The sequence below is a fragment of the Rattus norvegicus genome, chromosome 15, assembly GCF_036323735.1.
Source record: "Rattus norvegicus strain BN/NHsdMcwi chromosome 15, GRCr8, whole genome shotgun sequence".
NCBI lineage: Eukaryota > Metazoa > Chordata > Mammalia > Rodentia > Muridae > Rattus > Rattus norvegicus.
In genome coordinates, this window is record NC_086033.1 from 107067869 (window position 1) to 107095777 (window position 27909).

At 36.6% G+C, this 27909-nt stretch overlaps 1 protein-coding gene across 11 annotated transcripts in view; it reads right to left on the reverse strand.

The window, feature by feature from the left end:
• Window positions 1–27909, reverse strand: part of Nalcn (sodium leak channel, non-selective) — a 343629-nt gene that overhangs the window by 262660 nt on the left and 53060 nt on the right. For 10 of the 11 annotated variants that reach the window (NM_001393695.1, NM_001393694.1, NM_001393693.1 and 7 more), the window contains one exon: window positions 24250–24404. In NM_001393695.1, coding sequence (NP_001380624.1) covers window positions 24250–24404 — 155 coding nt within the window. Of the gene's footprint in view, window positions 1–24249; window positions 24405–27909 lie in introns of those variants that run through there. The other variant, XM_063274045.1, reaches the window with a different exon arrangement.

A 27909-nucleotide genomic window follows, 5' to 3' on the forward strand; every position in this document is an offset into this window, starting at 1 on the left:
TGCTTATCACCCTGTACAAAGCTTAAGTCCAAGTGGATCAAGGACCTCCACATCAAACCAGACACACTCAAACTAATAGAAGAAAAACTAGGGAAGCATCTGGAACACATGGGCACTGGAAAAAATTTCCTGAACAAAACACCAATGGCTTATGCTCTAAGATCAAGAATCGACAAATGGGATCTCATAAAACTGCAAAGCTTCTGTAAGGCAAAGGACACTGTGGTTAGGACAAAACGGCAACCAACAGATTGGGAAAAGATCTTTACCAATCCTACAACAGATAGAGGCCTTATATCCAAAATATACAAAGAACTCAAGAAGTTAGACCGCAGGGAAACAAATAACCCTATTAAAAAATGGGGTTCAGAGCTAAACAAAGAATTCACAGCTGAGGAATGCCGAATGGCTGAGAAACACCTAAAGAAATGTTCAACATCTTTAGTCATAAGGGAAATGCAAATCAAAACAACCCTGAGATTTCACCTCACACCAGTGCGATTGGCTAAGATCAAAAACTCAGGTGACAGCAGATGCTGGCGAGGATGTGGAGAAAGAGGAACACTCCTCCATTGTTGGTGGGATTGCAGACTGGTAAAACCATTCTGGAAATCAGTCTGGAGGATCCTCAGAAAATTGGACATTGAACTGCCTGAGGATCCAGCTATACCTCTCTTGGGCATATACCCAAAAGATGCCTCCTCATATAAAAGAGACACGTGCTCCACTATGTTCATCGCAGCCTTATTTATAATAGCCAGAAAATGGAAAGAACCCAGATGCCCTTCAACAGAGGAATGGATACAGAAAATGTGGTACATCTACACAATGGAATATTACTCAGCTATCAAAAACAACGAGTTTATGAAATTCGTAGGCAAATGGTTGGAACTGGAAAATATCATCCTGAGTGAGCTAACCCAATCACAGAAAGACATACATGGTATGCACTCATTGATAAGTGGCTATTAGCCCAAATGCTTGAATTACCCTAGATCCCTAGAACAAACGAAACTCAAGACGGATGATCAAAATGTGAATGCTTCACTCCTTCTTTAAATGAGGAAAAAGAATACCCTTGGCAGGGAAGGGAGAGGCAAAGATTAAAACAGAGACTTAAGGAACACCCATTCAGAGCCTGCCCCACATGTGGCCCATACATATACAGCCACCCAATTAGACAAGATGGATGAAGCAAAGAAGTGCAGACCGACAGGAGCCGGATGTAGATCGCTCCTGAGAGACACAGCCAGAATACAGCAAATACAGAGGCGAATGCCAGCAGCAAACCACTGAACTGAGAATAGGTCCCCTATTGAAGGAATCAGAGAAAGAACTGGAAGAGCTTGAAGGGGTTCGAGACCCCAAAAGTACAACAATGCCAAGCAACCAGAGCTTCCAGGAACTAAGCCACTACCTAAAGACTATACATTGACTGACCCTGGACTCTGACCCCATAGGTAGCAATGAATATCCTAGTAAGAGCACCAGTGGAAGGGGAAGCCCTGGGTCCTGCTAAGACTGAACCCCCAGTGAACTAGTCTATGGGGGGAGGGCGGCAATGGGGGGAGGGTTGGGAGGGGAACACCCATAAGGAAGGGGAGGGGGGAGGGGGATGTTTGCCCGGAAACCGGGAAAGGGAATAACACTCGAAATGTATATAAGAAATACTCAAGTTAATAAAAAAAAAATGAAAAAAAATATACTAGTTCATACCTGTGTCTCTGAAAAATAATTTTAAATGTTTTGCATATATTACAAGAAGGAAAATGTGTTCAGACTGCATTTCTCTGTTTTCTTTTTTATTGTCTTAAAAGTTAGGTCTCAGTGATTGTAAAATGATGCCATTCTGTATATTGTAATAAATTGAGAAAAACTGTTTCATAGATTCACACAATTAACTTAAACTTGGATGCTAAAATAATGTTTGTGATGGCATCCGGGGAGGTTGAATGCCCAAGTGCCTTTCACCTTTTAAGTAAAGTAACCTAAAATTACATTCCATATGAAGCTTTCATTTTCCTAGACATTTGTGAATACTTTATTGAAACACAAACCATTCAAGGCACGTTCGCTTTAGGATGTTCCCAGTATCAGTCAAGGTAAAATTTGTATTATAGATAGAAAGTGTTTCACTTAATATTTACAGTTTTTGGATTATAATGTTTATTGCCATTTGTTCTATTATATAAATAAAATTTTCAAATATTTCAAGGAAAGACTATTTTTCATGTGGATAACTTATGTAAATGAGGGCCTGCAAAGATAGCTTTGTGAGCTTCAGACAATTTTAATTTGGAGATGCTATGGAAGTGAGGAAATTCAGTATTTTGACCTGGTATACTTGTTAGATATTGACTCTATAAACCACAATTACACTGTTACGGGATAAAAATCTCCTTCTTTCACCCATAACAAGACCTAGAAAATATATTACCTTCTGAGTTAAAAATATTTAACAAGTGAAAAGACTCTTTTACATTTGACTTCCTTCTTTCAAAAACACGAAATCTATGATTTTTGAGAATGTTCTGTGTTCTGTCATTATTCTTGTGCTATTAGCATTTCTGGAATATGTGTGATTTACTCATGAATTGAAACGAAGCATTTTAAGTAAATGAGACATTGTTGTTTGTACAAATTTGTTTATTCCACAGAATAAGACTGTGGGCATCTGTGTATACCTAACACTCAAATGTGACCAAGCTAGGTTGAATTTAAGGTAACTTTGAGGTTGAGGACTTGAATATAAGAAATATGTAAAGTTATAATTTTCATCTGAAATTTGGAGTTTGAAATTTAGCAATATAAACTTTAGAGGTTTTTCTTCTTTTAATAATTAAAATTCATCAGTGGGAGGAAAGGCCATTGGTCCTGTGAAGGCTCAATGTCCCAGTGTAAGGGAATGCCAAGGCAGGGAGGTGGGAGTGGGTGGGTGGGAGTAGGAGCATCTTCATAGAAGCAGGGTGGTGGGGTTGGTATAGGGGATTTGCAGAGGGGGAAACCGGGAAAGGGGATAATGTTTGAAATGTAGATAAAGAAAATGTCCAACAAAAAATAAAAAAAAATTAAAAAAATCTTTAAGATAGTAAAATTTTTTTAAAACAATCTATGAGTGTTTTAACCTAAAATTACATATCTAATACCTGAAGTATTTTTGGGAACCATGTGCGTTCCTGAGGTTTGAAGATGACATCAATTCCCAAGAACCGGAGTTACAGTCTATTATGAACTAACTACCCACGTGGTCCTTTGGAAGAGCAACATGTGCCCTTAACACCTGAGCTATCTTGCTAGCCCCTAGTAGCACTACTTTTATTTATAAAATCATATCTAATCAGATAAACATTCAATTCAAGAAGATTTTGGTTTTCTCAAGTATCTGAATATCTGCAATGTCATATGTACATTGCATACACTGCCGGACTTTATAAAGACAGTTTCATGCATGTTTGTAGTGTGTATGTCCATGTTCGTCTCATCTCTCTACAGCTCTTCCTCTCCAGCCCTGTCATCCCCCATGTGCTCTAGAGAGCTCAGCTTCCACTATGCTGTGCTGTATTCATGCATGGTTTTATATATCTACATACGCTCTGGGATATGCACACTAGAGAAAGCAGGCAATATTTCTCTTTCTGTGTCTAGCTTGATTAGCTGAATTGCTCTTAAAAGCAGTGTTCTATTCTCTAAGCATCTGTGGATTGGTAGACAAATGTTCATCTTTGAAATTGATCTCAAATACAAAGTCCCTAAAGCCAATTTTTTTCTATTGCCTCACAACAGTTACTGGCTTCTATTTTTCTGCTCATTCCTTTTCTTGCTCCTGTGTGATGAGACATGCCTGGCAATAGCCTCCACTTTTCATTTATTCCCTTCTGTTGGCACAGCATCTACACTATGATTGACTTCTACCTTTGGGACCTCAGTATCCAACCACAAAGAGATCTGGTATATGCGTGTGAAATTGCTTTGAAAAACCCATTTGAAATACTAGGTTCTTGAAATTATAACCCACTAAAATTAATTTAAAATGAGAAAATTACAAGTTTTAGCATTCTGGTATAAAATCCATTCTAGAACTCTGTCTTTGTTGTTAATTTTGATTCTGGTTTTGGTCCGTGTTTTCTCCCCCTGCATTGCTCTTTTGGAAGAAAAAACATTATTATTATTATTTTTTTTTTTTTTGCTTTTTACTTTCTAGAAGCCCGAGGTAGCAGATAATGCTATTATTTCCAGCAACATAAAAAGTCAGGTCTTTTATAAAAGAATGTTAGAGTGTAAATATAAAACGGTCCTATTTTCCTATCCTACAAGATGGGCTACTCTTTTAAGACTCCCATTACCAGAAATGGACCATTACCGGGACTTCCTGGTTCCTGGAATCTGTCTCAGGAAGATTTATGTTATTGACAGCAGTTCGGTCTCCTATCCTTTTTTTTAAAAAAAAAAATCTCAGGTGACCAGGACAAAGTTGTTCATCATTACTTTTGATTTTTACAAGGGCTAAAGCTGTGAAAACTTCCTCTATTACTACAACCATTGCTTCTTATATTTGATTCTAATGCCTTCTTAGTAACAATGACTTGGCAAACATCTGTTCTACTTTGATAATATTGTCATGGTGTTAAAACAAAGGGCATCTGAATATTACAACTGTACAGAGCAAGTGTGAGTTCTTGTACCATTTGGCAAGACCAGTGGCATGGCACGATTATTTGATTAAGTATCATTTTTCTTTCTACACTACATCTTATGTTTATGGGCCAAATTCTTATTTGGACCATTAGACCATGCCTCCTTCTGTTTAGAACAGTATACACCATCTATTTTCTGCATATATATATATATGTATATATATATATATATATATATATGGAGAGAGAGAGAGAGAGAGAGAGAGAGAGGAACACAACTGTATAAAACAGACAAGCAGCTATGAACAAGAGAAATAAGAATAAATAAAAGAATCTAAGAAGAAAATGGGAGAATTGAATGAACTGACAATTAACGGGGAAATTATCAATTGATTTTGCAATAAACCTATATCAACATATTTAGTTTCATGTAACATCAATAGCTACTAGAAATGTATAAAATATCCTTTATACCTATTTTGACTAGAAATTAAAATTCATTAATATCTAATAGTGACACACTAAAAAATAATGGATATAGTACCTGGTAGGAGAGAGTATATAGGAAGCATATGAAAATGCCTTAAAAATAACATTTGTACATACCCCACATGCCTATTTCTGAAATGTTTTAGAACTATTCACACGTTGCACAAGAAGACTTGTCTGTATCAGCAATCACACACAAAAGCAAGAAAGATGTCTGTCCAATTATAGAATAATTTAAAAAATGTGTGATAGTTTTATCTAAACCACATAAAGTCATGTTTATTCATGTGAACAAGATGTAAACAGCACTAAATATATCATATGCATACATACACATACATATATTTCCCTTATTTAAATGAGTTTGAAACTAAAAGGATATAGATTAAACTATGAAAATATTACCTTAGAAAAAAATTGAAGATAGTCATTAAAAAGATGTTGCTGTTTGTAGTTTAAAGAAGAAAAATTCATTTTTTATCTAATTCCATATTTTGCAGTGCTATTTATTGTAAATGTTTGGGCGTTTTGCCTGATGTACATGCACTATGTGCATGCCAGGTACCCACAGAGGCCAGCAGAGGGATGCCCTGGAAGTGGAGTTACAGAGAGTTGTGATTCTCTACTTGAGTGCAGTCAATTCTCTTACTACCAAGTCACCTCCCTAAACCACTTCATTTTGTTTTATAAGTTCAAGAAACAAGCTGGTTGTAGGGCAGGTCTCCCACTATCAGCACTTGACTTTACATAACATAGCTAAAGTAAAATAGCTATTATTAGATTTTAATTTCAGGGAAAATTACAAACAGAGATTGTCAATGAATTTGTCATTTATTTGCATTTTTGTTTTATTTATGTTTCTTGTTTTATTGTTGTTGTTTTTAAGACAAGATAACATTCTATGAACTAATCTTGAATACTGCATAGTCAAAGCTGACATCTAACTCAAGGTCCCCATTCCGGCCTTCTGGATACTTGGAAAATGCCAGTATCTTTTAATTAATTACCTGAATATAGCTTATTTCTCAGAAGTATGTGACATTTGATTTCAGGGTTACAGATATATCTTATAAAAAGTAAAACACAGGATATGATATAAATGTGGAAATATTCACTTGAAATTTTGACACGGAAAATGAACATTTTAAAGCATGTAGTATATAAATGATAATATATATCATGGGCATCAGAATGAATTTTATTCTTTTAAAGTATATGCTTTATACTAATCTGAATGAAAGCAATGATTACAAAATTATTTTCAGTTCATTGACTCACTAACTTCAAAACTCTAAGGAAATCATCTTTTTAATGTTTGATGATTTCAAGCCTAATATGTCTTAGCAGAGAGCAGGGTTAATGATCTTGGATATTTAACTCCTCCCCAAACGTGTATAATTTCTGATTAAAAGTCATTTCTTTAAACTTCAATAAAATTATCAAGGTGCAGTTTAAACTACGTGTGTGGCCACCCAGTAGAACCTGAATAACTTGCCAAAGAATACATCCTTAAAGAAAACTGACTTTCCTTCTTTCAGTAGCAATCACTTGTCAATACTTCTTTTGCTATGGGTGAGACTTTGTGTCTACTTCCATTCTCCGTGTTGTGATTTTGGTCTGACCTGAGTTTGCGTGGGTCTTATGCACGCTGTCACAACCTTTATGAGTCAACTGCTCAGTTGCATCTGGAATACACTGCTTCCTTGTAGTCATCTACTACCTCTGACTCTTATAATCTCTACACTTCCTTTCCCACAATAATTTCAAAGTCTTGGGAAGATGTACTGTGATATAGCTTTCTCGTTTAATGCTCAGCATTCTGCAGTCTCTTTGCACTTTTGTAGGTTTCTGTATTAATTGCTATCTACTTCTAAAAGAGTTTCTTTGGATGAATGTTGAGAGATGCATTAGTCTATGGATATAAGAGTAAATCATTAGGAGTCAGTTTAATGTTATGCACTTTAGTAGTACCATATTTTTCATTAGGGCCAATGACCTGTCTAGGCATAGGTTCTTGGCTCCAATAATGATGTTATATATGCCTTACATCTTGTGTGCTGGGACTTAAATCTAACCAGAAGTGTTTATTCCCATGACATTCATGCCACTATTGTACCAGTGATTGTGTCTTTCCAGGGGAGTTGTTATTCTGGGGATGAGGAATGGGACAGCAGTTATTAATGATTCAGTTTTTCCATCTAGTTGTAGTGCACATAGCACCTTCTAACACTGAAAGCTGTTAAGTAGAGGGGAAGCATCTACCAGCTTGGGTTTTCCGTCTCTTTAGCAACAGCAATCGAATTGGAGGATAGTCACGGTCATTGGTAATAATCTATACTGTTTCTCAGCCTATGGGAACTACACTGACCAACAACTCCAATATATTTTTTACAACATTTAGAAATGGATTCAATAAAAGAAAATTACCTAACTTAAAAACAGACATGCAATCCAACATTGTATTTTTCTATTTTCCTTATTTCTTTGAGAACTTTGTATAATGCATTTTGATAATATTCGACTCCCTCATTCCTCCCATATGCATTACCTATTCCCAACCCACCCAACTTTGCATTCTTTCTTTTTTATTAACCCATCAAGTACAGTTATGTTGCTCATATACTTTTGGATGTGTGACCTTTGTTGAAAGGTGACCTACTCACCAATGATTAGACCCTTAAATAAAACTGAACACTTTGAAGTAAGATAATTTTGTTTTGCTGAATAAACCTTTAAAATTTCTAAAATTTATTCTACAAATGAATGATAATTATGGTTTACTGTCTTTGTTAATAGAATTTTAGCATCTAAAGTTTTCTGATTTGTTTCATCTATGCTCACTTTACATAAGGTTTGCTCTTAATTATATTAATATATCAAATAATCAACTTGTAATTAATGGAGTCGGCAGCAACTTATAAATAATGAAATATTTATAATTCTTTAAAGATAGGAAGACTTAAATACCTAATTATAACATACCATAGCCATTTGTATTAGTTAGGATAAATGTCTCAGTCTTATCAAGATTCTGAACAAATTATACGTTTAATAGCAAAATCTGTTGACATTACCAACAAATTTGTACTCAATTTTTCACATGAACAATGAAACACAAATTTGCTAGTTCAACAAAAGCATAATATGCTCTTAGATTTATAGATCCTCTGTTGTTATTACAAGTTCAAATTTAATTTTAAATTTGTATTTCCTCAGATTAAATCAATTACTTCAAGAATCTTGACTTAATCTGAAGAACAGAATTTAAAGTTTCTCATATGACTCCTAACCTTTATCCACAGTCTTGTCATCATCAGCTCTATTATAATTTAAACCTATAACCTGAACCTTTATAATGGAATCTTGCAGAGGAAATGAATAGCTTTTCTTATTTTCCAAGTACAAGAAAATAAGAGCGAGCTGTTCTATGTGCAATGGTGTTTATGTGTATATGCCACTCATTTCTTGCAATGCTGCTGTTTGGATGGTTTGAAGACTATGCTGGCTAGTCTTATATCTGTTTAATACAAGCTAGAGTTATCTGAAAGGAAAACACTTCAATTATGAAAATGCCTTTATAAGATCCAGCTGTAGGGCATTTTATCAACTAGTGATTAATAGAGGAGGGCCCAGCCCATTTTGGGTGGTACTATTCCTGGGCTGGTCCTAGGTTCTATAAGAAAGAAGGTTAACACTAGAAAGTCCCAGACTCCAGGGAAGCAAGAGGCTCTCAGGAGTCAATGGCAATGACTTTAACTGGAATTCACAACAAAGGGGGGAAACAACCTGTACGGTAAATAGACATAGCCCCCAGTTGATGGATGGGACCACTCACGCATCTCAAAATTTTTAACCCAGAAATGTTCCTGTCCAAAGGAAATACAGGGGCAAACCTGGAACAGAGACTGAAGGAAAGGTCACCAGAGACTGCCCTACCTGCAGACACCAAACCCTCACACTATTGCTGATGCCAAGAAGCACTCGCTGGCAGGAGCCTGATATGGCTGTTCCCTAAGAGGTTCTACTAGCACCTGACGAATACAGATGCAAATATTCACAGTCAACCATCAGACTAAGTAAGCCCTGGGATCTCAATGGAAGAGCTAGGGGAAGGACTGAAGTACCTGAAGGGGATTACAACCCTATAAGAAGAACAATATCAACCAACTGGACCACCCACAATTCCCAGGGACTAAACCACCAACCAAAGAGTCTACACAGAAGGATTCAGGACTCCAGATATATAGCAGAGGATGGCCCTATTTGACATCAATGAGAGGGGAGGGAGGCTTGATGCCCCAGCATAGAGGGATGCTTCTAGGGGGGTGAGGCAGGAGTGGGTGAATAGGTGGAGGAGCACCCTCAGAAAGGCAAAGGGGAGGGTGGAGAGGCAAGATAAGATGGGCAGGTTGGTTGAGGGGTAACCAGGAAGGGGGATATCATTTGAAATATAAACAAATAAAATGATTAATAAAAAATAAAAGAATTTTTAAAAAGAAAGAAAAGAGCAAGCCATGAGGAATAAGCCACTAAGTAGCAGCCCTTCACACCTCTTGCCTTAGATTCCTGTCCTGTTTGAATTCTTATTCTGACTTCCTCTGATGATGAACAGTGATGTGGAGGCATAAGCTGAATAAACCCTTTCTTCCCTAAATTGCTTTGGTCATGGTGTTTTATCACAGCAATAGTAATCCTAACTAAGACACAGACTTAGGAATGGTAAGGTATAATACCTTCTATCCTAAGTTTATTTCTGTTGCTGTAATAAAATATCCCAACAAAAAGCAATTTAGGAAATAAAGGGTTTAGTTTAGCTTACAATTCCTGGTTATGATCTCTCACCACAGTGAAATGTAGTGGGTTGGCCTAATACTGCTCATATTCTAATGCTAATTTGGGACCCCCAAAACTGGTTACCCCAAAGATGAAAGTGTTTGCATGTAAGACATTGAGTGACACTGCCCACGGTTAATTGTTATTGGTAAATAAAGATGCTAACAGTCAATATCTAGGCAGAAGAAACATAGTTGATGTTGAGGCTTGTGAGAGAGGAGCACTAGGAGGGAAGGAGGAGGAAGAAGCTACCATGAAGTGAAGGAAGAATGTGCAGGAGAGGAGAAAGGAGAGCTGCCATGGGTTGAGAGAGAAGAGTATGGTGCCGAGGGCTACTCAGTTGGAGCTAAGAGAAGTCCAGATGAAACATAGTCAGTAATAATTGGGGTTATTGTTAGGAAAGGAGATTCTAACAGTATGGAGGGTAGACAGCTGCTCAGCTATTGTGCTGTCTAAGGCATGTTGTAAATATAAAGGCTGTGTGTGTTTTTTATCCAGGAACGCAATACCCAAAGGCACGGTAGAAACCCCAGGCTAGGATTTTTAATATTATTTACTACAGGGAAGTTAAAGCAGTGATTTGAGGCATCTATCTACACCTATAATGATGACCAAGAGAGAACGAATGATGCCTATTTCTCACTTCAGTCTCTCCTTGTTTTTATAGTTCAGAAACTAGACCTAGGGAATGATATTGCCCACTGTGGGCTGAGTCTTCCTACAGCAATCTAGGTGAGACCATTACCCATAGGCATGCCCACAGCACAGTCTTATATTTATCTGTCACTAAGACTTTCTTCCCTGGCAACTCTAGATTTGGTTGTAATGTTGACAACCAAACTAACCAGCACAAGGTGCTCCCTCAAGTATCTAAGCTTATGTTCTGCCATTTGGTTCTAGATTGATAGTTGTTCTTGAGGCTCATATGCATATCGAATAAATAGAATAAGCGTTCTATCCAAGCAAAATAAGGGAAATAAAGTTTAACCTGTTAATAGGCCCCATATGTTATTGAAATGTAAAATAAGTATTTTCAATATAGTTCTATTTAATTTAGTAACAAGTTGGTCAAAATTTTAGTAGCAAGAATAAAATGGCTTATAAATTTTATAATTCTATAACTGTTCCTGAACCTTACCAATTCAATTAAATGAATAATTTTAAAGGCTTTTATTACATTTAATAATTGATTTGTCTGTCTCTATGTGTGTGTGTGTGTGTGTGTGTGTGTGTGTGTGTGTGGTGTATGTGTGTGTGTTCTACAGCACATGTGTGGAGGTCAGAAAACAATTTGTGGGAGTTGTTTCTCTCCTTCCACTATGTGAGTCCTAGGGATAAAACAGGTCATCAGGTTTTCAAAGAAGCACTGCTATCCACTGAGCCATCTTGCTGGTTTTCATTCTGAGCATTTGGAATATGTAGCAACTGCTAGAAAGATCACTAAATGATAAATACAGAACTTATTATTTCGGACAACAAAATTAATATCAACAAGTAATATTTTAATAGGCTCCTTTGGTAAAAAAAATAGAACAAAGAAGTACTGTAATATTCAATAGTAATACTAGAATATTTAAAATAGCTTATTAGGTTACATAATCCTTGTATTTTAGAATATATTTTAACAACTTTTTATTAGTTATTTTATTTATTTTAGCTATAATTTCAATTTTAATTTTTTGTAATGTTCATTATATTTACTATTCTTTTCCTTGAACAATTTACTTTCTAGAAACCTCAGTTACTGGCTCTGCTAAAATGTTTCTTGCCCATCCATTCATTGTTTAATAGCATAAATCTGTGCAGGAGAAATAGATCAACTAGCAAAATGCATAAAACTTCCACATGTAAGGATACAGACTATGTATAAATGTCAATGAACCACACGCTCTAACACCCTGATAAGTAGGCTTGAGTATTGTGAACCCACTTAAGGAACCTTCACTTTCCCACGCTTGGCACAATGTGGGCTGTGTAGTCATATTTATTTCCCTTCTTTTATGCAATGGTGAGTGGGCATTACATTCACATCAATTCATAATTATTTGCGTATCTTGCACACAGTCTGCTGCTGCCCCCGAATATCTTCTTTCCTTTCAAATCCTTAGTGGCCCAGGGTTCTCCCACACATTGTGTGAAGATCTGTTCTTATTTTCCCACCAGCTGCTCATGTCCTTTCTTCACCATCCAGTAAGTGCTCTCTACTTTCTGACAGCGATTTTTTTCCTCAGCCTTTGCAGACTAATCGCAGACAGATGCAAGCTAATTAGCCCCTCCAGGTGTCTTCCCATAGGTTAAAATGAAGTGTGGCTAGGACACCTGATGGCATTATGAAAGAGGTCTCATCCATTACTTTGACATAATTTCAGTTCCTTCTGGCATCGTCTGTTTTAATCTTACAAAGCTTTGTAAAAGTCAGCTACCACCAACAACCAAAATTAACTCATGGTATTCCTTTTAATCCAAGGAGAAGAAAACCACTTGTTCTTACCGGAAGTACCTCTTTCTAAATAGCTAATGGAGAAAACGAGAGAGAGAGAGACAGAGAGAGAGAGAGACAGAGAGAGAGAGAGACAGAGACAGAGAGAGAGAGACAGAGAGAGAGAGAGAGACAGAGACAGACAGAGAGAGACAGAGAGACAGAGACAGACAGAGAGACAGAGAAAGACACAGAGACACAGAGAGACAGAGACAGAGACCCACATACACAGAGAGACAAATAGAAACACAGACACACATGCACACACACAGAGACAGATAGACATAAACAGAGCAGAGAGAGAGAGAGAGAGAGAGAGAGAGATGAGGATATAAGTATGATGAACTGTGAGCTGTCATAATCCAGCAAAAGAGAGACAATTAAACAAATGTAACTTAGTTTTCAGAGACCAATGTGTAGCATGTGTGAAGGTTGACCTTGACTATTAACTTGATTGGGTTGAGAGATGCCTAGGTAACTAATAAAGCCTAAAGCCTACCTCTAGGTATGTCTAATGAGGGTATTATTTAATTTAATTTAATTTTTTTAAATTCACTTTACATTCTGCTCTCTTTTACCCCATCCCACAATCCTCCCCAACTCCGGCTTCTCTGGGAACTCCCCAACCCTGGCACTTCAAGCCTCTGCAGGGTTAAGTACTTTCTCCAAATACATTTTGTAAAAATTACTTTTAGTTTTTACAGCCTAGTCATTAACCCCCTCCTGGTCCACCCTCCCACAGTTCCTCATCCCATTCCTTCCCCACCCCCCAGCCCATCTTCAAGAGGATAGCCCCTCTCCCCTGCGAGTCCTCCCCAATCCCTGGACCCTCAAGTCTCTCACTTCAAGTTAGGTACTTCTCCCACTGAGGCCAGACCAGGCAGTTCTCTGCTGTATATGTGTCCAGGGCCTCAGACCAGCTAGTGTATGCCATCTGGTTGATGGCTCAGTGTCTGTGAAATCTCGGGGGTACAGGTAAGTTGAGATTACAGGTTTTCCTATGGGGTTGCCCTCCCCTTAGCTTCTTGGGGGAAGTCCTGACTGTAGACAATATTATTTAATATGCAGAGAGCATAGGTGGAATAAAGGAGGAGGCCCAAGCAATTTCTTCTTCCAGGCCATTGCGAAGAACTATGCTCTGCTGTGTCCTCCCTTCAGGATGGACTGAAAGCCCCAAACTCACCTGTGAACCAAATTAATCCTTTCCTCTGTGTTATCATGTCACACATTTTTGTTAGAGAGGTGAAAACAAACTAACAGAAACCCCTGATGAATGTTTTAAAGGCAAATCATCCCTCTAGGAGTAGCAAGGAGAGGTCTCCCTGCACTGAAGAGGAGAGTAAGCTCTTGCTCTTCAGTTAGATACAGAAAACACAGACTGTGTTGTTATTTTTCCTTCCTACTTACAGATATTTAAAACTCAGACTATAGGTGCACACTGGTGTTAGGGTTGAACTCAGGACCTTAACTATACTAAGCAAGTACTCTATCACTGAGTTGCATCCTCAGCCTAGTCTCATGTAATAAAGGAAAGGTAAAGATCCCTATAATCATTTTTAAAATAAATGTTATTTATTCTCTTAAATATTTACATATCCTCTGACTTATGTGTATTTATTGTTATAAAGACCTTGACTTGGGGTTGGGGATTTGGCTCAGTGGTAGAGCGCTTACCTAGGAAGCGCAAGGTCCTGGGTTCGGTCCCCAGCCCCGAAAAAAAGAAAAAAAAAGACCTTGACTTAAAGCAACTAGAGAAGGAAAGGGTTCATTTCATCTTATGCTTTTAGATAACTTTTAGGTACTAGTCTACCACTGAGGAAAGTCATGGCAGGTAGTCAAGGCAGAAACCCGGAGACAGGAATGGAAGAAGGAAACATAGAAGAATGCTGCTTACTGGCTTGTTCCTCACAGCCAGGAATGGGTTGCTTAGTTTGGTTTCTTATACAACCAGGTCCATCTGCCCAGGGATGACAGCCTCTAGTGAGATGGACCCTCTTGCATCAGTAATTATTGAAGAAAATGTCCCCATATAAGCTGGTCTCATGGAGACTTTTTATGATTGAGTTTCCAAATGATTCTAGCTTGTGTCAAATTGATAAAAATCTAACCAGGAAATTCTCTGGCTTGTGGATTCTTTCAAATGTACTCAGGATTGCAGCCTGCGGGCCTCATGCGGTCAAGGATAGCTATAAATGCAGCCCAATGCAAAATTGTAAACTGAAAACATTAGGGGTGTGTGTGTGTGTGTGTGTGTGTGTGTGTGTGTGTGTGTGCTCTTGATCAAGAACTTCCTAGGTGACAATGACATATCTCAATCTTTGGAACCCTCAGAAGCATCTATTTTAAACAGTGCTTTTGCACGTGCATAGGAGTATTCACATATGCTCAACTAAGAGCTGGTGTGATCAAAATTAGTACACTTAGTATTGAAGGCCACTTAAACATCCCTCAGTGAGAGGAAAATTAACAGAATTTTGTTAAAAATTATGACTTTTACAAAAAAGAAAGATGAAAGGAAGGAAAGGTGGAGGAAGGAGAAAGGGAATTGTATATGCCCGTGTTTATTATTATTCTATTTAAAATATTTATATTTCAAAGTATATGTAGATTATGACTATAAATGCTAATTTCAAACCACTAGATATCACAGATACATACTATAATCTGAAAATCATATTATCATCCCCCCTGCTTGTGTTCTCGTTGCACACACCGTTCATTTTCTGCTGGAAACTCCTTCCAGAAGCTATATTGTCTAACCCATTCAACAGGAACTTCTATAGAGCTGATGGACAGTCGACAGTTGCTTCCTCCTCTTCAGTGACATTTGCGAAATATACCTAACAACATCTTAGTTTTTAACATTCAAAAGAATACCTGACCATTAACTTCAGTTAAGTAAGTTTGCGATGTCCTTTGAAGATCTAGTAAATCCCAGACTTCCTGTCTTTTTAAACCCTTGTGCCTACAATGTATCTCAAGCAAGGTGATAACCCAATCTTCAGGCTTCCTAAGGGTTTTGCCACAGCCATTGTTCTTGTGAGTTTCATGAAGAATCTGGTCATATAGTCAACAGAAATAGGTTGGATTTTCCTTATCCCATAACAATGGAACTCCTTGGAGAGCAAATGCAGAATAGTCAGATTACAGTAAGTACAAATGCTTTGGATTCTTAGATTTGAATGTCCCAGTTCTTTCTTCTATATGCATACTTCACAAAAATCAATAAGTAATTGCAGCAGTAATACGAAGCATAATGAAAAATGCAGGGAAAACTACCTTTTGGTGCTTTTTTTTTTCTGAAAGCAACATAAATCTCAATTACATGTTTTACAAATCAGTCTTGAATGTGGCTTTTTTATGTAAGTGCAGTAGAAGCGTGCAGCAGAAACATAGATGCAAAATCAATTTCAATTTTCTATCCACTTGTAAAGTTTGCATCTGGTATCATGCAGAGTACCACGAAACATAGTTTAACAACACTTGAAATGTGAGAGTCAGTCTTTTAGCAGCAGCTTCAAGAAAGTTCAATTTATAGTCTATTACGATTTGATTCAAGATAACCTGCTTTTACCATATTTTATATTCATATTTAGTACCAGGTGTACTGTGAGACAAATTATCATAAAAATAGAATGCCAAGCACACCATTCATCATAACTGAAGCATTAGTCCAGTGTGTGAGGATTCATTTGTCTGTCTTATTTCAATGAGATATACATGTGGGTCCTGGCACTGAACACTCTTCTGATGAAAGCAGTCATTGGTGCGTCTCACTGCTATTTAATGTAAGTGATTTATGGTTCTCGTGGGGATCTGAGTCCATCTTATAGTCAATACTACCAAAGTCAAGAAAGGACAACATCGTAAAATAAACAACAGTAAAAAATATGAATGTTTCTCTCTGGGGAGGAAAGTAAGACCTCTCAATATACATAGCTACCATTTCCAGAAAAGTCTCTTGACCTTTCCAGAAGTCTCTTGAGAATCAGAAAATTTGGTATGCTCATCCATTCCTTATTTTTTTTTGCATTTTTAAAAATGTTCAATTTAGTTACTGACAGCAGAACAAATTTCAGAAATAAAAGACCCTTTCTGTAAATTCGTATAAGCACCTAAAAACCACATTGCAATCCTCAGAAAGCTAACAACTGGTAGCACATACATATGATACACCCTAAGAAGTGTATATGAAAAACTTTATGAACTTCTTAAGAAGGCTAATTTGTTAAATTCAATGCACAAATAAATAGACTCATGCTAAATACATATGGACTAAACATTTACATACTTTTGGTCTAATCATTATTTCCTGGGAAATGTAGTTTAACAACCACTTACACAACATGTAGATTGTGGTAACAATAGTTAATGGATGTAATATAGAGATGACATAAAATGCCCCGAGGGTGTAGATAGTTTATGCACAAACACACAACTTGAGCATCTGAGGATTTTGATATTTTTGGGGGTCCCTGGAACTAATCTGTACAGATACTAAGAGGTGACTTTATATAAGAACTTTCTGATTGGTTGATATTGTTGTTCTTCCTATGGGATTCAAACCCCTTCAGCTACTTCAGTTCTTTCTCTAATTCCTCCACTGGGGACTCTTTCTCAGCCCAATGATTGACTTCCAGCATCTGCCTCTGTATTTGTCAGGATCTGGCAGAGCCTCTCAGGAGACAGCTGTATCAAGCTCCTGTCAGCATGCACTTCTTGGCGTCTGGGCATATAGTGTCTGGGTTGGGTAACTACATGTGGGATGGACCCCCAGGTGTGGCAGTCTCTGGATGGCCTTTCCTTCAGTCTCTGGTCCACACTTTGTCTCAGTATTTCGTCCTGTCAGTGTTTTGTTTCCCCTTCTAAGAAGGACTAAAGCATCCACACTTTGGTCTTCCTTCTTTTTGAACTTCATGTGTTCTGTAAAGTGTATCTTGGCTATTCTAAGCTTTTGGGCTAATATCCACTTATTAGTGAGTGTATATCATGTGTGTTCTTCTGTGATTGGGTTATCTCATTCAGGATGATATTTCCTAGTTCCATTCATTTGCCTAAGAATTTCACGAAGTCACTGTTTTTAATAGCTGAGAGCTCCCAGGGACTAAACCACCAACCAAAGAGTACATATGGAGTGACCCATGGCTCCAGCCACATATGTAGCAGAGGATGGCCTTGTACCACATCAGTGGGAGGACAGGCCCTTGGTTATGTGAAGGCTCAATGCCCCAGTGTAGGGGAATGCCAGGGTTGGGAGGCAGGAAGGGAGTGGGTAGGTGGGTGGAGGAGCATTCTCATAGAAGGAGGGGCAGGAGGTCTGGAATAGGGGGTTTCTGGAGGGGAAACCAGGAAAGGGGATAACATCTGACATGTAAATAAAGAAAATATCCAATTAAAAAAAAGAACTTTCTGTCATAGAACACAAAGGACTACACTCTGAGCCAGAGACCTATAACCTCACCACACAGGAATCATTGGTTTTCAGTGGATATTGTTTTTGTTTCCACCCATCTTTTGACCTAAAGACTTCAGATAAAAGAACAAGGTGCAGTTATCTAGAGACCACTATATTGGAGGACATATCATGTCTATTATCAAGATAAGATTTTGTCACAAACGGTCATCTTAACAAGCCACAGGCATGGAGCTCTTTGCAACTGAGTGCCTAGTTCATTAGTTTGCAGCCCAAGGGCAGTGCTCCCACCTGACCACCCAGAAGAGCAACCTTGACTCTTGTAACTCCTGTCTCATTCTCTTTATTCACAGAGTAGGAACTTATGTGTTTGTTTTGAGAATTAAAAGACAATGAATGGATGACCCTTCTCCAGCTGCCAGTTATGTAATAAGCAATCAATGAGTGATAACAGTGGTTGTAGTAAATAATTATAGTAATTACAAAAAACCTTCTGCCTTTTAGACAATCAGCCACTGACATGGCACAGTGTTTTGTGATTTATCTTTGATTATTATATTTAAAGAATACAGAAATAGTTTACTATACACAGTGCACGCGGCACAAAGCACACTCTATTTAAGTGCCTTTTTGGAATCTGCCTTTTTTGAATCTTCTAATTTGTACTTGTCTCATGGGCTCCCTTTGATATGAGTTGTTTTAATCAGATTTAACTTATTCTGGACAGTTTACATGTTGGCTTTTCTCCATTGTGCTTATGGTTCTAAGGATTAGTAACAAAACATGCCCCTGTCTATCTACCCCTTGGGTGATATCTAGGGTGAGTTTTATCATCCAAGCTCAACATGCTTTGTTTTTTTTTTTACCTGACTATGCAATTAACTGGGAGTTAAAGCCGCCCCCGGGATAGCTTTGTACTGCTGTGCTGTATCAAATGTTGTACTTTCTCCCTGAAAGACCATGACAAGTAAATTGCCTGTTAAATGGTATTTGCTGTGATTTCTTACCCAAAGATGACAGAGTTGGTATTGCTTTTTTCTAATTGCATGTCACATCTGTTTGGGCAGTGGTCATTTACATCAGTGCCTCTACCCTTTTCTTTGCTCCAAGACACAACATGATAGTGAACAGTTATAAACCAAGGGGCATAAGACCAGAGTCAAATGTGGTGTTCACCTGAAGGCTCCCACATCCTATCTTCCTCCTGAATGTTTCATTTACCCATTAAAGAACACACAGATGCGTTCACATTTTACCACTGCTGCTCCAATTTCTGGTATGTCATTGGTAGAAGATGTATTCTAAGTGTAGTTCCCCAGTTACTTCTCTTAGTAAACCTACAACACAGGTCTATTGCAAATCCATGCCATAGATGGAAAATTGAGGCAATTTATTTCTGAAAGTCACCTCACTGGTGTGCAATATCACAATTCAGATTGAAGTGTCATTTATCTTAGCACTACCATGATTTCTGAAACCTTTGCTGCAAAGAAGTCACCTGTCATATCAATTTCAAGTTCACTGAAGCAGACATCTTGCACACACTCAGATATAATTGTTCAGTTTTCTATTTTTCTTGGACAAGCATAATCAAGTTTTTCTGAATTGATCTTAATACGTTACTCACACAGAGATGATTTTAAAGGTCATAGCTCTAGCTAACATCATTTTGAGTTTCAAGTTATTTCCAACGTATGTAATTATGGCTTTGTAATGTAGACTCATGCTGGGAGACGTATACTTGTATTATATATGCAATATCTTATACAAATGATGTATTGAGTTTACTTTTCAAGACATAGACATCCTTATAGTACATCTTCCATTTTTATCTACCTAATCATACATTGAAATATTTATATTTTATAAATCCTTAAATTGAAAAATGAAGCTCATTACAAGTCAATTTAAATTGGCTGAATGCCTTCTGGAATGTTATATATAATATAAATTCTGCTACAATATTTTCTATTCTTCCCTGTATAAAAATTTTAATTACTAATGAAATTTAATGCTTGTTAAAATTTAATTTCCATGAGTATATAAAATATATTAAAACTATTTAAGACATGTAATTAATTTAAAAAAATCTTTGCAGTTTAAAAAATAGAGGATGTAACTAATCTTGGCAAATGAGTATAGATAAATATCTATAGGTTAGTTTGTTTTTCTGTTGTAATAAAGCACCTAGACAAAAGCAACTTAAGGGAGAAAGAGTTATTTTAGCATAGTTCTAGGTTACAATACAGTTGAGGGAGCTGGTCACATCTCATCAATGAGTGTCTTTACCAACTATTGCAAGATTGAGAGGCTCTCTGTCTTGATGCCACATAAATCCCAGGAGATTCTATACATCTACATATGGCTTCCTTTACACAAATAAAGAACTATTCTTGTCCTCGGGACCACAGTATACATTATTTGAATATTTATTTCTATTTTTAGTGTGTGTGTGTGTGTGTGTGTGTGTGTGTGTGTGTGTCCACGTGCATGCAATTTGAGTGCAGGTGTTCACAATGACCAGAAGTGGTTGGATCCCTTGGAACAGGAGTACAAGTGATTTGTTTATGAGCCAGTCAACACTGATTCTTCTGGATCCCCTGCAAGAACATCAAGTGCTCCTAACTGCTGAACCATTTCTCCAGGATCAGCATCCATCATTTTACAAGACAGATATCCTTTTGTGTCTGTCTTAGAGTCATAGAAGTCAGGACCCTTTTGGGAAATTTTATTTTAGATGCCTCATCTTCTGGGCTGTGGCATATAGCTAGAAGTGTTTCAAAGATCTTGTAGGTAGAAACTGTTTTGTGTTGCTGTAAAATTAAAATAAATGCTGTTTTTTATCCCACACCACGTCTGGCACTGTAGTGCCCCAAGACATCTGTTAGATATCTTCATCTCAGTCAACAAAGCATCTCACCCACTTAGCTCCAACCCATATCACACTGCTGATGGCTACTCTGTGAGCCTGGCAACAATCTCTACCCATCTAGTTCATAGGATCGGTTGCTACCATGCCAGACATCACATCCCTATTCTGTGGCAGCCCAGTGTCTCCAGCCACCACACACTCTCTTGAATTCAATTAAATCGCCCCATGAAAGAACACACAACACAATAACCTCTGATCCAACTGATAAGATATAATTGCCCACCTAGACATACAAAGCCCTGTACACATCCATCCCTTAAGAATATTCATAACAACCTGTAAATGTTCAGAGAGGAATCTTAACATCCTTCTCCATGTTCTCTTGGCTACTTTTCCTCTCTCTCCAGTCTCCTCCTTGTCTCTAAACCTTTTCTCCCAACCATCCTTCCTTCTCATCCAATGACAGGCCTCGTTCTATCTTATTCCTGCCCCACCTGTATAATGACATCATCCTACAGTTTTGTTTTTTCTTTTTTCTTTTTGTTTGGTTTTATTTTTGATAGTCTGAAGTTATTGAATTAGGCTGTCGTGATTGGTCAGCAAATTCTCTCCCAATTTTTATCACTCTCTTTTTATTTTTGTTTTGAAACTGATCTAAGGTGCCCAGTTTGGTCTTACATTTGTTCTGTAACTTCAGCTGAATTTGAATTTGCAATCCTCTTGTCCCAGACTTTTGGATACATATGATTACAGGCCAGCACCACAAGGCTCAGATTGAAAATGGAATTTGGTTTCTCAGTTTGTCTGAAGTTAGGGTGATTTTAGGAATACAGGGTTGTCTTGGCTTTTTTGTAATTTTTTAATTAATGCTTTTGCATTCTTCATGTACTTCCACATTTGAGTTACTCAACATCATCAATATTAACTTAATATCAGAGCCTTTTATGAGAGAAATGTACAAATGAGTCAAAATCTGTCTTGTATGATAATTTGATGAAAAATTGGGGACATGTTTCTTTTAAATTAATCATGATAACTTACACATGTAAGTGTATTGGCCAAATTCTAAGCATGTCTAAGAACTTAAAAATATCTTAAATCCAGATGAATACATATAAAAATGATCATATACATCTAAAATTTCCACACCTGGTTTTGTAAGAAGTATTGTCTTTTTTCAAAAGGAAATTAACATTAATATTCTAAAATATAGCAGTGTACCAAGAAGTTTTCCATTTCAGCATAAACTAGTATGAATACTTAATTTTAATTAATTAATTCATTCATTGATTGATTATTTTGTGTTTTATATATATATATATATATATATATATATATATATATATATATATGGATGTCTGTGTGAGAAGGCCAGAGTTGAACATTGGGTATCTTCCTGGATTGCTATCCATTATATTGTTTGAGGAAGTCTCTCACTAAACAAGAAGCTTCCAATTTTCAGCTAAGATTGCTGGTCAGGAGTTCTTAAGATATGTTTGTCTCATGCCTCTGATTTCTAAGATTATAAAAAATAGCCACGCCCTGCTATTTATGACTTGGGGATTTGAACTCATGTCATTTGCTTTCAGAGAAAGCACTCTTACCTACTGAGCCATCTTCTAGGCCTAAAAGTTTTTGATTATTATACTAAATCAAGATTTTATCATCTAGTCAATAGTCCAACAATGACAATGATTTAAAGTATCCTTTAGCAAAAGAAATAATCAGATCCAATTAAGTGTTCATAAAAATAGAAGTCATGAGGGCTACCACCAACAAATCAGACACATTCAAGGAAAAGAGCAACCAAACAATAAACTAATTTTCTATTATCTTGTTCCATAAACTTTTTTATACCATTCTTTAATATTTATGAAGGACTTGCTATGAGCCAGACATTGCAAAGGCTCTGGAGAAAGGAACATGAAACGATAAGCTTAAATCCAACAGATGGGTGCAGAAAACAAGAACAAGAAGCCTGGTTTAACAGAAGCCTACTGCCCCAGGCAAACAACCTTCCAAAACTGATCTCCTCAAGCTCCCTGCAATTACCTCACCTTTTAATAAGAAGATATTCATTTACAAAGAGAGATTGAACCAACTTGAACACAACTGCACTTTGACTTGGGAAACAACTGATGCATTTAAAATAGGATATGATTCATTTGAGCAATGTGACTGAGATTGTTCAAAGGTATCTGAGCCCTTGGATGTTGGTCACTCTTTACAGGAGATGTGAGCACACTTATTAAAGGCATGAACTATATTTATGCATTCTCATCTGCCCAGTGGGATCATTAGACTATGTCTCATGCAGCCTAACCAAATCTGTGCATCTCATCTCTCACACAATATCTGTAGATTATTGTTCACTCTCAGAAGTCAGTGCTTCCCTTGCAAAATACAAGGACAGCATCTTAATTTAGAACACATTGACAATAAAAGCTGGCTTCTAGATTTTTGTGAAATAGGGAAGTATATAATTTGGTCAAATAAAATGAATCAATGGATGCCATCTAGATTCAATGTTAGAAGTCAAGTTAATGGCATATTAAAATAAAAGAATAAAATTTAGAGATGTTATTTGCTAAATCGAGTTAAAAGCAAGTACCACAGTGTGATTTTTCATTCTACTTCTGTATCATACTCTGTCAGAGGGTTATAACTGTGTCACTTAGTTAAATGGCTTAACAATTTAAGGACTTTACAGGTCTTTCCTGAAATTCTAGTTCATAGTCTAGATTTCAATATACTATCCTGAAGCTTCTATGGACTAATATATACTCCTCCTTAACTAGAGGATCCTCCATTTCAGTTTTCCTTATCAGAGTTAAGAAATAAATTTGGCTTTCAAATAACACAATCCCCATTCATTATTGAAAATTATTTCAATAAGAATTCTCAAATCATAAATACTTGTGTAGAACCTATTTTGACATTAATAATTAAATATGTGTAGCTGGGATAGAGTTATAATAAACAAAGTAATATTAGGTAAGCTGTGATGTATTTCAGCACTTAACAGAGAAGACTAAAAGAAATATACACATTAGCACCTTATATACCTGGGGTTAGTATTTCCTATGTATGGGTTACACAAACAGGGTATATCCATAAGTATTTAATTATGTATTTTCTGTTCCAGTTAATTTTCAGCTCTCTGTAGTCACAAATACATAATGTTGCACATTTTGAGACTTACCTTGGCAACTGGTTAGCTACAAGTGTAAGAAAATCAATTCTTATTTGTCTTAGAATTAGCAACTCTGAATCCTAATCAACAAGCAAATACTTTAAATGCTACAAACAAAAATAATAACCTAAAATGAAAGACCATTAACTCTATATAGACATATGATTGACACAGAGTCTGTATATCATAGCTTGTAGGGCATATAATTCTATTTTGCATTTGTGTTTTTTATACTACTAGTTTTCATAAAATGAAACATTAGTTACACAGTTATATTTTTCATTTCATAAACATTATAAACAGAAACTGAAAATATATATTACCAGTAAGACAGACCTATCTCATTAAAGCCACTGTAGCCCAGCTCTTGCCTGCTAAGTCCCAGGTCTTCCAGGTCCATGCATTTAAATCCTGGGGGGCACTGATAGCCTTCTTCTAGCTCTGGCGAGCAGTGCGTATCTGGGATAGCTAAGCTATTCCAGGTTACATTCCTGTGGACAGTACATGAGAGTGTTAGAAATGTTGACAGTTGTAAGCATCAGTTAAAATAAATAAGTAAGGAAGGAATCATTAACAATAACTGCTATACCTGGATATACATTGAGATTGGTAATTTGTACACGGCGCCACTATGATTATATGTTGTTAAATGATAATTATTCATTCCCATAAAGCATCTTACAATAATAATACTATATTATTTTTGGATTTTGGTGGGGGTTTTTGTCTATTTGCTTTTTTTTCCTAATGAGAAACAGAAAGGTAGTGCATGGAGTTGGGATGTTGATGAGGTGGAGGGAATCTGGGAAGAATTGGGTGAACTGAAACTGTGATAAGAATATATTTTATGAAAGATATTTTCAATATATATTCATTGAAATCTTATTTTAAAAGACTCTAATAGGCAAATGAATATAAATGTGAAGGGATTCTAATTTGTGTGAGACTTTGTCATTCAGAAATTTCCTGTACTACTAGGCACACATTTTGCTGCTCTTTTCCTTTCAGTCAGCATTGTGATGAAAGAGATTTTTTTCTTATGTACATATTTCAAAAGGGGAATCTTATAAATGATACTACTAGGTCTTCTGTTATTTTGCTTCATGTGAAATTTAGAAAGAGAACCAGACAAATAAGGAGAAATTGAAGGAACTAAGCCTAGTATTTTGGCAAGAGAAAAATTACCAGGTAATTTACTGATGGCTCTAAGAAACCAAAAGTCTTTTAGGGGGTAGTGACCCATATTCCTTGATCTTTTTATGGACAGGCCATGTCTTAGTTAGGGTTTTTGTTGCTGTGACAAAACACCATGACTAAAGAGAAAGTTGAGGAGAAAAGGTTTTATTCAGCATACACGTCCATATTGGTGTTCATTATTGAAGGAAGTCAGGACAGAAACTCAAACAGAGCAAGACCTTGGAGAGAGGAGCTGATGAAGAAGTCATGACTGCCTTGTTTTCCCTAGCATTTTCTGTCTGCTCTCTTATAGTATTCAGGACCTCACCCCAGGGATGGAATCACCCACAATGAGTTGGGCCCTCCCAATCTATAACAAATTAAAAAAAATAATGCCTCATAGCTGGGTCATAAGTTATTTTTTTCAATGAAGTTCCCCTCCTTTCAGATAGTTTATGGGTCAACTGACATAACACTAGCTAGTACAGTCTGAAAATTAAGTTCTATATGCATTTGCCTTTGCGATGGATTCTTGAGAGTTTCTGAAGTTCACCAAAATGAGATTGAAGTTTTCATATTGAGCTCTTAAAAATGAGCCAGTGTGCTATATAAGATCACTACCACTGATTGTTCAGGGGGCATAATATTATTGTACATATCATCCACTGTTTCATTTTTTTCTAGGAATTTTCTAAGTCCCTTAAGCATTGACAAAAGTGAGTTAGTCATTTCTTCTTAGATAACATTTTTCATTACTAAATTCTCTATCATCTATCTATCTATTATCTATAGATCTATCTAATCTATTCATCATTTATGTTCCTGTGTACATATGTATGTCTATATAAATATGTATGTGCATATGTATACAGATGGAGAGACATCAGCAATCAATGCCAGATATCATCTTCAATCATTGTCTATATCATTTTTCATGACAGGTTCTCTCACTGACTCTATTGAGAATCTTATTGATTTGGACTGGCTGTTTATCAAGCTCCAGGGATCCTCAAGTCTTTGCTGTCTAAAACCTGAGTTTAAGGTATTCTCTTCAATGCCTAGCTGCTTACATGAATGCTGTGAATCCAAATTCAGTTTATCTATCTGTGTATCTATGTATCTCTCTATCTATTTATCACCTATATATCATTTAACTATCCATCATCTATCCGTAGCTATCTATTATCTATTATCTGTCTATCATTTATCTATCCATCATATATCTATCTAACATCTATCTATCATCAATCATCTATCATCACTATATTGATTGACCTATCTTCCAAAAACCTCTTAGTAAATGCTTCAATCAGTTATTGCTTTGTTTCTCTTACAGAATACATTTCTCTGGAACATAACATATTAGTATAATCTCTGATCTCAGTACACATATGTGCATTGTTACATGCATGTACATACATGCACTCACAGAGAGGGAGGGAGGGAGAGAGAGAAAGAGAGAGAGAAAGAGAGAGAGAGAGAGAGAGAGAGAGAGAGAGAGAGAGAGAGAGAGAGAGAAGCTCATGCCTGGTCCAATTCAGCTGTAGTAGAAGCTTTACTGTCCCAACATAGAATTCATGCTTATCTGTGTAGGCTTCGCTCTCACCTGCAAACCTTCTCACTGAGTAAATGATTAAACAATCACTCAGCCCCTCATCACAGTTTTAAAATATCCTTTGATCCCATTTAAAAAATAGAAGAAAGGCGCTAACTGTGAAAATTACTACTTGATTGAGTCAGAAGATATGGTTTTAGGCAGACAGACTACTTTTTTCTTTCACATCACATTCTCATTTGTAGACAAATGATTCATCCTTCTGGGAGTCTAATCTAATGCTATTTTAGGTTTGACACCTACAAAATCAGTGAAGAATGGGAAATGGGCTTCAGAATTACAGAGTGAGGTTTTTATGCTTTATCCCAGCTCTCTATTTGCTGGTCATGTGATCAAAAATGATCCATGGATCTCTAAACTCTTGTTTCTTTATCTGAGAGACAGGAAAACAGTACTAATGGAAAGGCATATGTGAAAGGTGTATAGAGTAAACTAGGGGTTCTAGCATTTCACATTATAGGTACTTAATTGTGTCTTTTAAATGATTACATTAATTTCAATAAAAATGTAACATAAATGTCATATATACTCATATACAAAAAATGGCTACATGATACTGGAAGCATCTTGTTTGAAAGACACTGTGTATATGACCTAGTTTGTCATTGTTTGTATTTAAGAAAGCCATTGTGAATGTCAGAGATGAAAAAATGGACTAGTTGACAAAAACCTTTCTAATTTCAGATTAAAAACTTAACAGGGGTATTAGAGAATGCTTTCTGTCTGCATAGAAAGTCTCTACAAACATTACTTTTCAGCTATTTGGAAAAGAAACCAGAATTGAGCAGGTATGCATGTGAATTCTGGATCAGCTACGTGGCATGTGTAAAACTTCTCTCTGCCTCTACTTCTTCATCTGAAAGATAGTGTGAGGATGCCCAACTAACAAAATGCGGGTGTAAATATATAGGTTCAATGGTCTGATTCAGGATATAAATAGGCACAGGTTTAGTTGTCAGTATTTACCATTCTCAGCCAATTGACATCTATAGATGCCAGAAGATAACTGTATTTCTCATGCATTTTGCTTCAACTGTCTAATCTTGGGAATGGGCATCCCATTTACCTTCTTCACAGGGCATTTGAGTTTTCACTCGATAATATACATTTCAGAAAAGCAATTGGAACATATCACTTAATAAGAGCTAGCTATTACGACTAGGTCAAAATATTATCGTTTTTTCTTTTCTGGTTTTATTTTCTTG